This window comes from Otolemur garnettii, unplaced genomic scaffold (genome assembly GCF_000181295.1).
Source record: "Otolemur garnettii isolate 467f Iridium unplaced genomic scaffold, OtoGar3 scaffold00127, whole genome shotgun sequence".
NCBI lineage: Eukaryota > Metazoa > Chordata > Mammalia > Primates > Galagidae > Otolemur > Otolemur garnettii.
The window spans coordinates 5,862,853-5,880,641 of NW_003852522.1; the positions used below are offsets into that span (position 1 = coordinate 5,862,853).

Consider the following 17,789-nt stretch of genomic DNA (forward strand, 5'->3'; position numbering starts at 1 on the left):
TGACACAATGACTATGCAAATGACACGAAATTTATGTGAACCAGTTTGATGAAAGTGTTTCAAAATGTATGTGAAAACACTACACTGTACCCCCTGTTTGCATTAATGTATAGAGCTATCATTTAATAAAAAAAAAAAAGGAAATAGCAGATGTTAACAAATGTAAGAATATACCATGCTCATAGCTGGTAAGAATCAACATTGTTAAAATGTTCATACTACCCTTAACAATCTATAAGACTTAATGAAATCCCCATCAAAGCACCAATGACATACTTGAAAGAAGGTGAAAAGGCAGGGCACGGTGGCTTACGCTTGTAATCCTAGTACTCTGGGAAGCCTAAGTAGGTGGATTGCCTGAACTCACAGGTTCGAGACCAGCCTGAGCAAGAGCGAGACCCTGTCTCTAAAAATAGCTGGACATTGTGGCAGGCACCTGTAGTCCTAGCTACTTGGGAGGCTGAGGCAAGAGAATCGATTGAGCCCAAGAGTTCAAGGTCGTTGTGAGCCATGATGCTATGACACTCTACTGAGGGAAATAAAGTGAGACCTGTCTCAAAAAATAAAATAAAATGAAATAAAATATAATAAAATAAAAATGTGAGAAAAGGCTCAGTGCCTGTAGCACAGTGGTTATGGCACCAGCCACATAAACTGAGGTGGCAGGTTTGAACTTGGCCCAGCCTCCCTAAAAAAACAGTGACAACTTCGAACAAAAAATAGCTGGGCATTGTGGTGAGCACCTGTAGTCCCAGCTACTTGGGGAGCTGAGGCAAGAGAATTGCTTAAGTCCGAGAGTTTGAGGTTGCTGTGAGCTGTGATGCCATAGCACTCTACCGAGGGCGACATAGTGAGATTCCGTCCAACTCCCCCCCCCGCCAAAAAAAGGTAAAAAATAGTACTTTGGTTCATATGAAACTGGAAAAAACCCTGAATAGCAAATACAGTTCTTAGAAATAAAAACAAATCTGGAGGCATCATGTTACCAGATTTCAGGTTATACTACAAATCTATAGTGATCAAAATAGCATGGTACTAACACAAAAATAGAGATGTAGATCTATAGAATAGAAGAGAGAATCTAGAAGTGAATCCAGCTACTTATCATCATTTGATCTTTGGTAAGCTTAACAAAAGCATGTACTGAAGAACAAAATCCCTAATTAAACAAATGGCGGTGGGAGAACTGGTTAGCCACATGTAGAGGTCTGAAACTGGACTCATACCTCTCACCACTAACAAAAATTGATTCTTAATGGATAAAGGATTTAAATTTAAGATATGAAATAATTAAAACTCTCAAAGAGAGTATGAAGGAAGTGATTGAAGATAGTGGCCTGGGAAGAATCTTTATGAGGAAGACCCCCCTGGCAATTGAAGCAACATCAGAAATAAGAAACAGGGATGTGATCAAGCTATACAAAGCTTCTTCACAGCTAAAGGGATATTTTTTACCACAGAGCACACAGCCAGCCTTCAGAATGGAAGAATATTTTTGCATTTTATGAAACTAACAAAAGCCTGATAACTAGAATTTACAAAGAAATCAATTGAAACAATAAGAAAAGAGCAAATAACCCCCTCTATAAGTGGGCAAGAGACTTAAACAGAAACATCTTCAAGATGACAGATAAACGGCCAACAGACACATGAAAAAATGCACATCATCTTTAATCATCATAGAAATGCAAATCAAAGTTATTCTGAGATATCATCTAACCTCGGTGAGAATAGCCCACATCACAAAGTCTCAAAGCTGCAGATGCTGGCATGGATGTGGAGAAAAGGGAACACTTCTACAGTGCTGGTGGAATTGCAAACTGATAGCAACCATTATGGAAAGAAGTAGGGAGAATCTTCAAAGATCTAAAAGTTGACCTTCCATTTGATTCCACAATCCCATTACTGGGTATATGCACAGAAGAACAAAAATCATTTTACCACAGTCTGGATTTTAAATTCCAGCTGAATATTCACTCCTTCAGATGCCTGTATTTTCAGCATTTGCAGGGTAGTCATCTTGTTTCCTATAATCAACTCTGCTATGATCATTCTTGCAGGATCCTTTCCTTGAGACAGTCACACAGAAGCAGAATTACTGGCTCAAATGAGAGGCAGATTTTAGGGTTTCTAACCTGGTGACACTCAGGGGTTGGTTTTCATGGTATTTGTTCATTCCAGGATCTCTTACCTCACCCTGCATCAGACAGAGTCTCAGGCTGTGGCTCCTGGTGTGCATGTATCATGGGAAGCAGGTGCTGGCTCCTGCTCTTGGGTGAGTGGAACAACAAACTCCTTGCCTTCTCTTCCTATCCCCTGCTGTCCTAGCTGTGTCTGATCCCACATTAGGCACTTTCCCCAGCCATAACTTGGTGTGCTTGTCTTGCATGAAACTCTCCTCCTCAGTCTCCTGGGATGGGCAGCTCCCCAGAGCAGAACTGAGGCAAGAACTTGCATGTGTGTTTATTTTGGAGGAGATCCCAGGAAGTACCAGGACGAGCCTGGGGGTATCACAGGGGGAAGAGTGAAGAGCCAGTGAAGGGTGCTTTAATGAGAGGTGACCCCTGTACAGGTGCAGAAGCTGAGGGAGAATTACCACATCCATGATGACTTCAGGATTCTCACAGTCCATGCTATGCAGATCTCTCTGACAACAGAGGAAGCCCTAGTTCCTAAAGGTTAAGGTTTCACCATCCCATACCACAGCCACCAGCCACAGGCTGCTACTGAGCACCTGAAATGTGTCCTGTGCCAATGGAGGGGTGCTATGCATGCAAAACACAGACCAGGTTCCAAAGACCTAATACACACATCAGGCATTAATAATTTATCAATCATTTGTTTTATATTAATTATGTGTTAAAATGAGAACATCTTGGCTGTATTGAATGAAGTAAACAAATTATTGAAATTAATTTCACTCATTTCCTTGTTTTTATTAAATGTAGCTACTAGAAAATTTAAAAAGACCCTATGTTGTTTACGTTATATTTTGTTAGTGTGGGGTCTGAGATCTGGTCTGATAAAGACAAACTGTGGAATATGGAAAGGAGATTGCAGATGACCTTTGGCACTAGACTAGGTGGGAAAGTTGAAATAGCTGCTGAGCTTGGGGAGTTGGCCCCACCACTTCTGTCAGATGTGCCTCTCCTGCTTTAGTAGCATGTCATGTTCCCTCCCATGACCCCTGCGTTAGAGCCTGCCTGGCAGAATCTACAAGGAAGTCACACACAGGACTGGGCAGAGGGCTAGGGTTAGTTACCCTAACTAGCCTTCAGCCATCCCCAGCCCTGGGAGCCCTGTCTGAATTATCCTCTCCTCTCTCTGTTCTAGGTCTCAGTGTCTTGTTGACTCTGTCAGGATCAGAAGCTAAGAACTCTAGAGGTGGGTGTACTCATAGCCAAAGGCCAGTGGAGAGGAAGTTGGGATCTGGAGACCTCTTTTATGGAGGGGAAAGGGCCCTTTACAAAAAAGGCAGTGCCAAGTCTCTGGCGTTTTCCACCTGCTCCTTTGAGCTCCTGAGGGCTGTTCACTTTCTCTGTTATACTTTCATAACATGCATTTACTTAGCTAAGTGAATCACATGAACCATCTCATTCAATTCTGGTGACACACTTACAAAGAAGGTGCAGGCACTGGCCAAGGTCCTCTGGAGAAGGGGCTAGCTCAAGGGCACACAACTAGTGGATGCTGGACTCTCACCTTCTTTACCCAAACCTCTCTCCTATGTCATTGCTCAAAATTCTCTGCCTTTACTCCACATCTTAAATTGAGGTTCCACCCAGAATTAGATCCTGAGAGTAAGTCATGTTTCTGGGAGGAAATGCCATAAAGTACCACTTGGGAGTAGACAATGGGTTAGTGACATCGGAAGTGGAGAAGGTGGCATAGGATCCATTGTCAGGTGAGTTACATGTGGGCACCTGGAGCTCGGCCAGGAGAACCACTGAACATAGTGTGGGGCACATACCATAGAAAAATCCCCCCAGTGGGTAAGGAAGATGTCCTGTTATTATTACTGAACTTGTAGTAAAATGTATAGAACATAAAATTTACCTTTTAAGCATTGTCAAAGGTACAGTTCAGTGGCACTAAGTGTGCAGCCGTCACCACAATCACACAGAATTCTTTCCAATTGCAGAATTGAAACTCTGTCCCATGAAGCACTAACTCCCATAAAGCCTCTCTGCAGCCTTGGCACCCACCATTGTACCTTCTGTCTCTGAGTGTGACTCTTCTGGGGACCATGTGTAAGCAGAGTCACACAGTGTTTGTCCATTTGTGACTGGCTTATTTCACTGTGGGAAATGTCCTCGAGGTTCATGTATGCTGTTGAACGTTTCAGAATTCCTTTCCTTTATGAGGCTGAAGAGCACTCTATTGTTTGGTTATCCCACACTGTGTTTACCCATCCATTCATCAGTGGACATCTGGGTTGTACATAACAGTTGCCTATTATGAGTGATGCTGCTGTGAAGGAGTGTGCAAGCATCTCTTCCAGATCTTGATTTCAACTCCTTTGGGCATACACCCAGAAGTGTGATTGCTAGATCATATGGTAATTTTGTAATTCTACATTTTGATTTTTTTTATGAAAAGTATTTCATTTTTTTATTAAGTCAAATACACATAGATCATGAATACATTCATGCGTATGTGGGGTACAATGTGCTGATTTCCTTTAATGCAATCTGATGTGGTTAGATCAAACCAATCAACCTATGTTTTGATATCTTGAGGAACACCCAGACTATTTTCCATAGACGCTGCCTCATTTTACAACCCCCAGCATGGCACAGGGTTCTAGTCTCTCCACATTCTCACCAACACACATTATTTCCTAATGGGTTACTTTCACATTAATGAAACTGAGTTTTTTGTAGACTGACTCCTGTCAGTCACTGATGGAAGGTCCTGCTCCTGAAAGGGAAAACAATGCCTACCTGCCAGGTGGGACTGCCAAATGGTGGCCAGAGAGAGCCCTCAGGGGCCCCAGGACACAGGTTCTGGGACTCAGAGGCCAATTGTCAGGCCCAAGTGGTGTTGGTGGCAGAAGTGGGATCTTCTGGCACTGTACACATCTGTGCCTAGCAGTGGGCTGGGTGGGAAAAGGATACCAATAGACCTATTCCCAGGAGGACAGCCTTCTGATCACAGGATCTGGTAGACTGTAGGTGTTTAATGAATATTTCTTGAATTCATGAATTAGCAAATGAAGACACTGTGTTCCCTGCAGCCTGCTGTCCTCAATGCCCTGAGCATGCTGTCTGCTATAACAGCACCCACTGTGCCTGTGAGGATGGATTCCAGACCAGGTCTGGGAGGAGACACTTTTACAGCTCCTATGACACATGTGAAGGTAACAATATTATTTATAAGATTTAATTTGATCCCTCATTAGTGATAACCATTCTAGTCTTTGTGTCCTATGTTGAAAGCACATAAATCCAAAGACCAAATGAAACCCATAGTTCTTCAGCCGAGTAACTGATAAGGACCATCTCCTGGGTGGGTGTGTCTGTCCCCATGTCCTTCAGACAGAGGGAACAAATGTGAATTCTTGCTTCAGGGCCCCTTCTGAGGACTTGAACCTCAATTCTGCTCCATCAGCAGGAAAGGTGATTAGACAGAGATGCAGGTCATGCAAACAGTGAAAAGCCAAGATATGGCTAGTGTGGTTCTGCCACCCGGCTTGCAAACTTTTCTAATAATATTAACTTGCCCAGTATTTATTTCTTTGTTACTCACTGTATGTTTCATATTGATTAAACAAATTTGAGATTCACCATTAAATATAAACAACATTCTATCCTTACCTCAATGATTTGACACAGCCACTATACTGTATTCTAATGCTCCATATATTCTTGAGTCTATTTCTGGACTTTTAATCCACACAATTAGTCTATTTTTTATTTATTCAGAAATTGGCCCCTCACAGCTTAGTCAAAGCTTTTTAGTAAGTTTCAGTATCTGGTTTCCACTTTGTAGTTTTTCTGCCTATTCTTGCATAATGGTATCAACTTGTCTCACTTCATAAAATACATGTGGGTTAGTTTATTGGAGTCATGCTGGGTTTATATAGAACATAGAATGGATGTCCCTTTACCACATTGATTCCTCCCACCCAAGAACAGGCAGAAAGTGTTACCTGTGTGTGATTAGGAATAATGTTTGACAATAAAGATTCCAAGGGCATAGTTCTATGAAAATGAAAAACAACAATATTTTCTCTTGATTCACCCATACTGATCAGTCTGAGACTGGGCTGGCAAATTAAAAGTATGGAGCATATTGTAAAAACAAAAATTTACCTCTGCAGTTGTGTGGTGAAGTATTCTTACTTCAACTGGGTGACTGGTTTGGTTGACACCAATCACCCAGATGGTTATTGTAAGAACCTCTCAATACTCTTTGCTCCACAGAAAAGGAAAGGGATATGAAGAAGTAATTGGGGGAGAGAGGGCTACTTATTTACAGCCAGGGTGAGAGAGCAGAGCTCTGTCCTAACCCACAGCCCTCATTCCATGTAATCCTTGTTTTCCAAGAAGATGCTATTAAAGCCGACGACATAAACAATCACCTCTGTGTGGATACCTTATGATTTATGTCTCTGCACAGGTCTCTTTCCTGGCTTTCCAAAAGCACATCTTTAATTTTTTTGTGAACTAGCCTATTTATCTATCTCACACTCACCTTAAATTGAATTTCTACATCTGTCTGTCTATGCCATAAAGCTCATGAGTTCATGCTATCATCACTGATGCTAGTGCAACACCAAGGCGTGTCTCAGCCTTCCTTATCTGTAATTATTTTCTCCAACAATGAGAAGCTTTGCTTATTACTCACCATATATTTATTTTTGGTTAAACCCTAGTATAATTCAGTATTTTGAATTAGATGTATCGGATTTAAGTGCTTCCTTGTTCCCTTACTAGTTGGCATTCACTTAGTGATTTAATTTCTGTGTGACTAATGCGTTGCTGCATAACAAGTTACCCACCACTTTAGTTGCTTGAACAAAATGTTTTTATCATTTCAATGTTGCTATGGGTCCAGGTATGTCTTAGCTGGGTCTCTTGCTTCATGGTCTATCACAGTGGCCATCAAAATGTTTTCCATCTGGAGGCTTGATTAGGACTGGAAGTACTCCCACACTCACACGGTTGCTGGAAAGACCCAGCTCCTTAAGAACCATTGGACTGAAGGCTGCAGTTAATTTTTAGTGTTGTTTGTGAAGCAGTCATCAGTTCCTGGATATGTAGGCTTCTATCACTTGATTTGTTATATCAAAGACCTGAGCACAGCCAGACACTCTGATTAAGACAAAAGTCAGAGCCTTTTATAACTAAATCTCAGAAGAGACAAGTTATCAGTTTTGCTGTACTCTGTTCATTAGAAATAAGTCATCGGATCTGGTTCACAGACAATGGGAGGAGATTACACAAGAATTAGAACACTAAGAGACAGAGATATTTGGAATACATTTTGGAATCTGCTAACTGGATTGGGTACCGTTGCTCCCCCAAATTTATGTCTGCCTGGCACCTGTGAATATGATCTTCTTTGCAGTAGGGCTTTGCAGATGTCATCAAATCCAGCTCAAGTCAACTAGATTAGGGTGGACCCTGAATCTCACATAAATGGCATTCTCACAAAAAGAGGGAAATTTGGAAACAGACACAGACACACAGATAACAGGGCCAAGTGACACACAAACTGGAGTTGTGCTGTCACAACCCAAGGAGAGTCAAGGATTGCTGGTGACCACCAGAAGGTGGAAAATGCCAGGCAAGATGCTCCCTTAGAGCCTACCTTACAGGGAAGATGGCCCTGCTGACACCTGGATATGGCCTTTTTGATTCAGAACTATGAAATGGTAAGTTCATGTTGCTTGAAGCCACTCAGTATTATGAGGCAGCCCTATCAAGCTAATGTACCTCACCTGCTGGTAGGATCATTAGTGTGTGCAGGACACTTAGGAGGACTTGGCATCTGTGAAGGCTCAGTCAGTGCTATCTGTTATGCTTCCTGGGCTGCTATAGAACCTTCTGCATTCCCTTACACAGACAGTACAGATATGAGGTGTGTGAGAGGACAATGGCTTCTGTATTTTCAGCTCAGTTTACACTAATTCCTTCAGGGAGCCTTAATGCAACCTGCTATTAGGGCCCTCTGCTGTCAGCAATTCCTATTTATTGAGAGAGTCACTTGCAATTACTTCATTATTTATTTGGAATTATTTGCTTAATGCCTTTCCCTCCAGGCTGCAAACCCCACAGAGGCCACCTTTACCAACCTATATCTGTGTCATTTAGCACTGTGTCTGGTTCTGAGTAGATGCTCAATAAACGCTGTTGACTGAAGAATTAACCTGGAAGCCACATTATCACTCAAATTCCCTTCTGTAATCCCACTGCAAATACATTTTGGATTTCTTAGAGGAGAATTAGGATGTGCTACAGAAGTATCAAGGAAAGACCCAACTTGAGAGTGACTGGAAGAAGCAATGTGACCAGAGTAGGTTTTCTCCTATATGCCAGTTAATGACTACCTTTTCCTCCCACAGTGAAGAGTAGTGAAGAGATGCAATCAAATGTGAATAATCAGGTAAGTGGGGTGAGGCCTGAGTTTGGGAAACAACAGGTCTATCTCACCATATCATTCCCTTTTTGTAAGACTAGTAGGGTTCCTCATGATTTTTAGGATAGAATAATTCTCATCCATAGGTGATTTTGTCCTCAACCTCAAAAGTTATCTGTCAATGCCTGGGAGAATTTTCAGTTTTCACAATTTTAGATATAGGGGGAAGGTTTTCTGCTGGCATCCAGTTAACAGAGATCAAGGACACAGCACAATATCCTACAATGCCCAGGACAGTGTCCCACAACCAAGAAATGACTGCTCTCAGATGTCAGCAGAAATTAAGGCCCTCTGGGAAAGAGTGGCAATCCTCAGCTGTCATTTAAAGACTTGTGTCAGTGAGTACAACCTCACACCCACCATGCCTAGTTGCACCTTAATATATGTTGTCATCTGGGATTACCCCTACTACACTTTTGCAGATTCCTATTTCTCACATTTCACAGACAATCTACAATATTAGCTTTATTTCCTTAACAGGAAAATATGTGGAAGACTAGACACAGAAGGAGCTTTTCAAGAAAGTCTACACGAGTACTCAAGAGAGTAGAATTGAATGCATTGATCATAACTTCTGCTTCTCCAGGAATGGGTGGAAATTCTGTGTTTGATATAGGTAAGAGATGCTGTCTAGACTCCCATGACCTTCATAAAGAGAAATGTGTCTGTCATGAATAGGGCCTATGAATGATAAAATCAGTTAGTTCCCAGAACATTGTCTTCCATACTAGCATTACATGAGTAGGGCTCTGCTTTCAAAACTATAAATTCAAAGGACAAGAGAATAAATCAGCTCTCTTCCCTATTCCAACTTCCCTTAGTATGATGACATTTCCCTAAGAATATATCCACCATCTTACTGTGACTGGTAGAAAAGAAAAAACTTTGGGTTAATTTTCTATTCAACTCTCACATAGTCACTATAACAGAGAATACTTCATCTTTGGTCAGCAAAATACACGTGGATTTTTTTCTCCACACTAAACAAGCAGTTCTCCAGAAGATGACAGCTGGGTGTCCTAAAATGTAATTCTGACATTATCTACCTGGAGATAGCATCATATCCCACAGTCCAACGCCTTCATCTGTCAAAAGTACCCTCACGTCAGATGCCAATTGCAAGTCTTAGGATGTAACCTGTTTTCTGACTAAGTTTGGTCATAAATCAGAGGCCTGTGATCTCCCTTACTGAACTCAGGGGAGCACTTTACTTACATTTACCTGTTCATTATAAAATACATTACAGAAGATACAGATGACCAGCCAGATCAAAGAGATGAATAGAAAGGATGGGAGAAGATGATGTGGGGCTTCTAAGACATCTTTGGGCATGTCATACCCCAGGAATCTCCAAATTTTCAGATATTTAGAAGAATCTGGAAACATTTTTCCCCTGGATTTTGATGGGCACTTTATTACTTGTGCATAACTGATTACAGTATTTATCATTGGTATCAACTCAACATTCAGCATCCCTTCACTCACTGTAGGTTGGGTGAGGTGGAAATAAAAGTTCCAAACCTTTAATATCATGGTTGGTTTCCCTGACAAACAGTTCCCATACTGAGCCTATAGGGGCTTCCTAAAAGTTACCTCATTAAAACAGAGGATGCTACCATAACCCAGAAAATCCCAAGGGATTTAGGATTTGCATCCCATGCTTTGGATACTCCAAAAATTTCAAAGGTCTTAGGAGATATGTGTGTCAGAAACTTGATTCTAAGACCAAATGTCAGAATAAATGATTTTCCTCACGTGTCTATTGCTCAAGAAATTATAAAGGTTTTGAGTTTGGTGTCAAGGACTGGTTTCTCCTTAGTCTCTGTATCTATTAACCATTTCAAAGAACAAACTTTTGGCTTTTTTCGTATTTCTATCATTTTATGTTTTACTTTACATTGATTTCTGCTCATTATTTCAGTCTATGTTATATTTGATTTTTAATTTTCTTACTTGTTGGCTTGGTAGCTTACATCATTGATTTTTTAAGGCATGTGCTTTTTCTAGTGAGAACATTTAGAACTTCAAATCTGTCTATTACTTAGAGCTACACAATTCCCTGTCAGTACTTGTTTAGCTGAATTCTGAAAATTTCAGTATGTTGGGCTTGCATTATCCAGGAAAAATATTTTAACATTTTCTGTGTGAATTATCACATTTCTTATGGGTTATTTAGATGGCTATTTCATTCCCAAAGATATTAATTTTTTCCTAGGTGTCTTTGTGTTAATTGTGTCTGATTTAATTTTATTGTGGGTTTTTTATTTTTTTAATTCTTTATTAAATCATAACTGTGTACATTAATGCATTTATGGAGTACAATGTGCTGATTTGATATACAATGTGGAATGCCTACATCTAACTGATTAACATAACCATCTCCTTCCTTACTTATTTGTTGTGGCAGAAACATTCATACTTTATTCTTAACAGTATAGAAATGTATCATTGTATTATGCACATTAGGTTGGATCCCCAAAAATCCTTGATAAAAATCCACAATAAACCCTACTGAGGTGAGCTGCAATCCCAAGATTTATTGTGGATTTTTATCAAGAAAGTAAGCTGATCTTTGTCAAGTGCTTTTTCTACCTCAATTAAGATGATTGTATGGTTTTCAACTTTTGTTATGTTAATGTGATGGATCCCAGTAATTGATTTGAGTGTGTTAAACCAGCTTTGCATACTATGGATAAGACCCCCTTGATCATTATGTATAATTTTTTTTAATTTTCATTATGTATAATTTTTTAATGTTCTCTTTTCTGAGAGAATATCATTTAAAATTTCAGTTCTTTTGAATTCCTTTTGAATTCATTGAGACTTGTCTTATAGCCTATTTGACAAGTGTTCTAGGTGAACTTAACACCTGTATTAGCACACCAAATCAGGTGGTATAACATAGAATAAAGTGGCTTCAACGATGGCTTGACCATTAATTCCTTAATAGTTTGAGCCCAGGAGCCCAGGCTCTGTGCCTGTTTCATACAACTCTGTGCTCTTTCATCGCCATCACCCAACTTCCGTCTGTGTTACATGACTGCTCTACCCCCATATTCTCTTGATAGCCAATGGGAGAGAGAAAAGAGGGAAGGTAAAAGAATGCTCATTTTCTGTAGGATTCTGATATTCTAGACATTGGAGCAACAATATTTTCTCTTGATTCACAGATGTTGATGAGTATGAGGCTGGGATGTCAAAGTGCAAGTATATAGTATCTTGTAAGCACAAAATTGGAACTAGCACCTGCAATTGTGCTATGAAGTATCCTTACTTCAACTGGGTGGCTGGTTTGGTTGATATTGATCATGCAAATTGTGATGGTAAGTACCTCCCAATTCCCTTTCCTCCATGAAAAAGAATGAGGGGCACAAGTGGGGATAGCTTCTGAGAGCTATTGATTCCCAGCCGGAGTGAGAGAGGAGCTCTGTCCTAACCCACATCCCTCATTCCATTGCTGTCCTCATTGTCCAAGGAGATGTTATCCAACCCTATGACATAAACAACCACCTCTGTGTGGATACCTTATGATTTATGTCTCTATACAGGTCTCATTCCTGGCTTTCCAAAAATATATCTTCAATTGTTTTTGTGAGCTTCTCTACTTACTTATCTCTTACTAACACTCAAGTCTACTTCTGTGTCTGTCTGTCTATGTCCTAAAGCCCATGACTTCACGATATTACCTCTGCTGTGGGTGTAACACCAAGGCTTATCTCAGCCTTCCCTCTTTCCCTGTCTGCAACTTCTTTCTCCAGAATTGAGAAGCCTGGAATACAATCTTTTAATATATATATAATATATATATTTAATATATATTGTATTGTATATATGTATATATATATATATTTTTTTCTGGGACTCTCAGAACATTCTATCAAGAAGCTGGAATACATTCTATCCTCTAGAATATATGTATTTATTTGTTTAATCCTAGCATGATTGCATGTTTTGAATTAGATGGATTGGATTTAACTGCTGCTTCATTCCTTTACTAGCTGGCTTTCACTTCAAGATTTAATTTTCATATGCCTCATCAGTAAATGGGAGTAATATTTGGATCCACAAAGTTATTTGTTACTCATAACAAATTACCTCTCAAATTTAGTTGTTTACAATCACATATTTATTGTTGCATCATTTCTTTTTTAAAATTAAGTCATATATGCAAAGATCATGAATACATTTATGCTTTTGTGGGATTCAATGTGTTTATTATTTGTACAAATTGGAGTGCTTACATCCTACCTCATTTACTTAATCACAGTGTTAAGACATTTGTGTTCAATACTTGATGGATTTTATCTGTACCCTTGCAATATGCTTCATAGGTGAGGTACACCCTTAACCTTCCCTCTGTTGAACCACCCCCCTCCCTTTCCATCCACCCTTCCCTCCTTCATCTTGGGCTATAGTCATGACTCATCTCTCATATGAAATTGTGAGTGATTGTAAATTGGTTTTATAGTAGTACTGAGTACATCAGATATTTTTTTTCCGTTCCTGAGATACTTTACTAAGAAGAATATTTTCCAACTCCATCCATGTAAACATAAAAGAGGTAAAGTCTTCATTTTTTTAAATGGTGCATAGTATTCATGGTATACATACCATAATTTATTAATCCATTCATGGGTCAATGGGCACTTGGGCTTCTTCAAAGACTTGGCAATTATAAATTGAGCTGAAATGAACAATTTGGTGCAAATATCTTTCTTGCCAAGTGATTTTTGATCTTTCGGATATATACCTAGTAGAGAAATTGGATATTGGATATATTCCTAGTAGAGAAATTGCAGGATCAAATGGTAGGTCTACATTTAGATTCCTGAGATCTCCAAACTTCTTTCCAAAAGGAACATACTAGCTTGCATTCCTACCAGAAGTGTTCCCTTTTCTCTACATCCATGCCAATATCTGTAGTTTGGGGATTTTGTAATGTGGGCTAATCTTACTGGAGCTAGATGATATCTCAAAGTGGTTTCGGTTTGCATTTCTCTGATGATTAAAGAGGATGAGCATTTTTTTCATGTGTCTGTAGAACATGCACCTGTCTTCTACAGAGAAGCTTCTGTTCATGTCTCTTGCCCACAATGAAATGGGATAACTTGTTCTTTTATTATGAATAAGTTTGAGTTCTCTGTGGATTCTGATTATTAGAGCTTTGACAGAAATGTACCTTGCAAAAAGGCTCTCCCATTCTGAGGGCTGTCTACTTGCTTTAATTACTGTGTTCTTGGAAGTGAAGAAACTTTTTAGTTTGATCAGATCCCAGCAATGTATTTATGATGTTGCTTCAATTGCCTGGGGCAGTCCTCCTCATAAAGTATTCTCCCAGGCCAATTTTATCAAGTATTTCCCCTGTACTCTCTCCAAGAATTTTTATAGTTTCATGTCTTAAGTTTAAGTCCTTTAACCAGTGAGAGTGATTTTTTGTTAAAGGTGTGAGTCTAGTTTCAGTTTTCTACAAGTTGCCAGACTATTCACCAAGCACCATTTGTTAAATAGGTAATTTTCCCCCCAGTTTATGTTTTTGATAGGCTGATCAAATGACAATGTTGATTCTTCCCAGCCATGAGCATGGTATATTTTTCCATTTGTTAACACCTTCAGCTATTTCTTTTTTCAGAGTTTCATAGTTCTTATAGAGATCTTTCACATCCTTTGTAAGGTACACTCCCAGATATTTCATCTTCTTTGGCACTATTATAAAGGGAATAGAGTTCTTGATTGTTTTTTCACCTTGACTGTTGTAAGTATATATAAAGGCTACAGATTTGTGAGTATTGATTTTGTATCCCTGAGACACTTCTGTATTCCTTGATCACTTCTAGGAGTTTTGTAGTTGAGTCCTTGGGATTTTCAAGATAAACAATCATATCATCTTCAAAGAGTGATGGTTTGATCTCCTCTGATCACATATGGATACACTTGATTGCCTTCTTTTGTCAGATTGTGATGACTAAGACTTCCATTACAATGTTAAAAAGCAGTGGAAATGATTGGGCAACCTTGCCTGGTTCCTGATCTGAGTGGAAATTATTTCAATTTTACTCCATTCCACATGATATTGGCTGTGGGTTTTCTGTAGATGGCCTCTATCAGTTTAAGAAATGTTCCTTCTGGGGGCGGAGCCAAGATGGCGGACTGCAGCCAGCTTTTTACAGAAGCTCCCACCCAGAAGGAGGCTGAAAGGACAGAAGCTTAGCAAGTTAGCTGATGGTTTGGAGCAGAGACAAGAGAGAAGATTGAAGAGCGCACTTCAACCTTCCTGAGGCGAGCTGCGACCCCAAAAATACAATCAAAAGGTACAAAATCCACCACCAAGCGGACGGGAGTCCCCTCGCCCACAACAAGGGCTCACAGTTTAATCCATGCAAACAAGCGAGCAGAGTTCAAACTTCCTCCCACTCTATTCCACGGGAGAGACCCGCTAAAAACTGGACCTCCTACCCCTGCTGGCATGCCATAGCACCCTCCAGCCAGACATAAAACTGTAAAACTGTATAAATCTGTATATATTCCCCACCTGCAACATTGAAATCTGAGGAGTCCCCACCCACCCACTCCGAGATCTAGAGGTTTATTACCTATGGAGTCCTGATTCTTGGACATCTCCTTGAGAGAAGTGGAGGGGGAAAGGGCTGGTGCTGTTCTGTGCTGACTGTGGTGCAGGCGTGAGGGGAGGAGAGTCAGCTCAGGGGACGCCAGTGCAGAAACGGTGGCAATCCGAGCGGCACACCATCCTGGACAGCAGCCACAGGCAGGGCTCATTTAACTTTCTTGGGTGGAGCCACAGCCCTCAGGGGGCTAATGCAGCTGAGACAAAGGCAGTGGGTGGACAGAGGCTAGAATTGACACCTGAGTTTAAAGCCGAATGCAACCTCTGATTTACAGAGAAATCTAGCCAGACAGAAGCCTAATTTGAACACGCAAGGCCCCCCTGCTGAACTCAGATTTCTGGCTGATTTTGCCAGGTAAACCCCGGGAGCAGTGGCCTACTGGAGTAAATAGGGCCACAGACCTGGGGGATTACGAGTGACTGGGTACAAGGTCGGGAAGGAGGTATTAACCTTCCCAAACTAACCCATTTGCCAGGTGGGTCCCTTTGCCCTTGCGGAGTACTGGAGAAAGTTATATCTGAACTGCAAGCAGACCCCTCTTATCTAGCTCCCAGAGACATTTGAACTCTTCCACCTGAAATGGGTGCTGACTGGGACAACTGATTTGGACCCCTCAAACCTGGTAGACCACCCAAGGACTATTCAAAGGGGCACCCCAGTGTATGGTTGAGGGAAGGTTTGAACTATATAAAACTGTATATATTCCCCACCTGCAACATTGAACTCTGAAGAGTCCCTACCCACTCACTCCAAGGTTTGGAGAGAAATCTAACCAGACAGAAGCCTGATTTAAACACGCAAGTCCCCCCGCTGAACTCAGATTTCTGGCTGATTTTGCCAGGTAAACCCCGGGAGCAGTGGCCTACTGGAATGAATAGGGTCTCGGAACTGGGGGACCACAAGTGACTGGGTATAAGGTAGGGAAGGAGGTATTAACCTTCCCAAACTAACCCAGTTGCTGAGTGGGTCCCTTTGCCCTCATGGAGCCAGGCAGGCCCCAAAACTGCTTGCTAGAGTCTCATGCCTCATGGGCAGCAGGGTCCTGCTCTGGGTAGGCCCAGTACCACTTGCTAGGGCCGATAGTGTGCTGCAGTGCTGCGGGTGTCCCACAGGCAGAGGCGGAGAAATCCTTCAATCCAGGTAGACCCAAAACAGCTTGCGAGAGACACACACATCCCACGGGGGCCAGGGGAGGTGTTCCCCACTCCAGGCTCCCAAGCTGGCCGGGCCTAGAACTGCTTGCTAGAGCCACGCTTGCCCTGCAGGTGGTGGTGGAGGGGTCTACCACTCTTGGAGGGTCCAGAACTATTTGCTAGAGCCACATACATCCCTTGGACAGAGGTGGAGGAGTCCCCAGCTCTGGGTTCCTGCACTGGGAGGGCACAGATAGGCTTGCTCTTGCCGCACGTGTGCAATGGGCGATGGTGAAGTAGTCCCTCACTTCCCCCCAGCTACTCTGGTGGGGCTGAACTAGGACTGATCTGGTTGCTCGTGTACCCTGTGCTACCGTTGCCATTCCCTTACCCTCTGGCTGCTCCAGGGTGCTGAACTAGGACTGATCTAGCCACTACAGTTCCCCTGTTCCACCCAGAGGGGCTGAACTAGGACTGATCTGGCTGCTGCCAGTTTCCTGCCCCCGGTTGCCCAGCAGGCTGAACAAGGTCTAATCTGGTCACGCACACTCCTGTGCAGCTGCTGCTGTTCCACTGCACCCCGGATGCCCCGCATCCGAGAACTGGGAGAAGACAACAGACAGGCTCTGCCTGTCTCTCTGGGCAAACAGAAGAAGCCATCAACTGAACGGTTCTGATAAGGCCTCCAAACAAGGTAAAATCAGCATGGGGTGGGACCAGTGGAAAAACTCTGACAACTCAAATAACCAGAGTAGATCAACTCCTCCACAGGAAAATAGGGAAGACACAATTGAAGACCCCATCCAGAAGCAAATGGCTGGGATGTCAGAAATCGAGTTCAGAATGTGGATAGCAAATAAGATTAACAGACTGGAAGAAACAAAGGAATTAGGAGCTCAAGAAATTATTCAAAAGATTTCTCAAGAAATTATTCAAAAGGTATCTCAAGAAATTAATCAAAAAATGACTCAAGAACTAATGATTTCAAAGATAAAATGATCAAAGATTTTGAAACACTGAGACAAGAGGTTACAGCCCTCAAGGATCTGAAAGACACAGTGGAATCCCTCTGTAACAGAGTGCAACAGGTAGAAGAAAGGATCTCTGATACTGAAGACAAAGCTTTTGAAGAAGCCCAGGAGCACAAAGATCAAAAGAAATGGAGAGCAAAAAGAGATCTCACTTTCAGAGAACTCTCAGATAATTCGAAGAAAAGTAACATTCGCCTTATAGGAATCCCTGAAGGTGATGAAGTTGCTTCACAAAACACAGAGGCTCTTCTTCATGAAATTATAAAAGAGAACTTTCCAGACATGCCAAGAGATTCTGAAATTCAGATAGCAGATAGTTTCAGAACTCCAGCACGACTCAACCCGAACAAGACATCCCC

General features: G+C 41.5%; 1 protein-coding gene across 1 annotated transcript in view; it reads left to right on the top strand.

The window, feature by feature from the left end:
* Positions 1-17,789, top strand: part of LOC111727852 (adhesion G protein-coupled receptor E4-like) — a 156,096-nt gene that overhangs the window by 67,914 nt on the left and 70,393 nt on the right. The window contains exons 2-5 of the mRNA XM_023518082.1: positions 2,182-2,275; positions 3,334-3,384; positions 5,237-5,359; positions 11,814-11,966. Coding sequence (XP_023373850.1) covers positions 2,245-2,275; positions 3,334-3,384; positions 5,237-5,359; positions 11,814-11,966 — 358 coding nt within the window. The 5' untranslated portion in view covers positions 2,182-2,244. The remainder of the gene's footprint in view (positions 1-2,181; positions 2,276-3,333; positions 3,385-5,236; positions 5,360-11,813; positions 11,967-17,789) is intronic.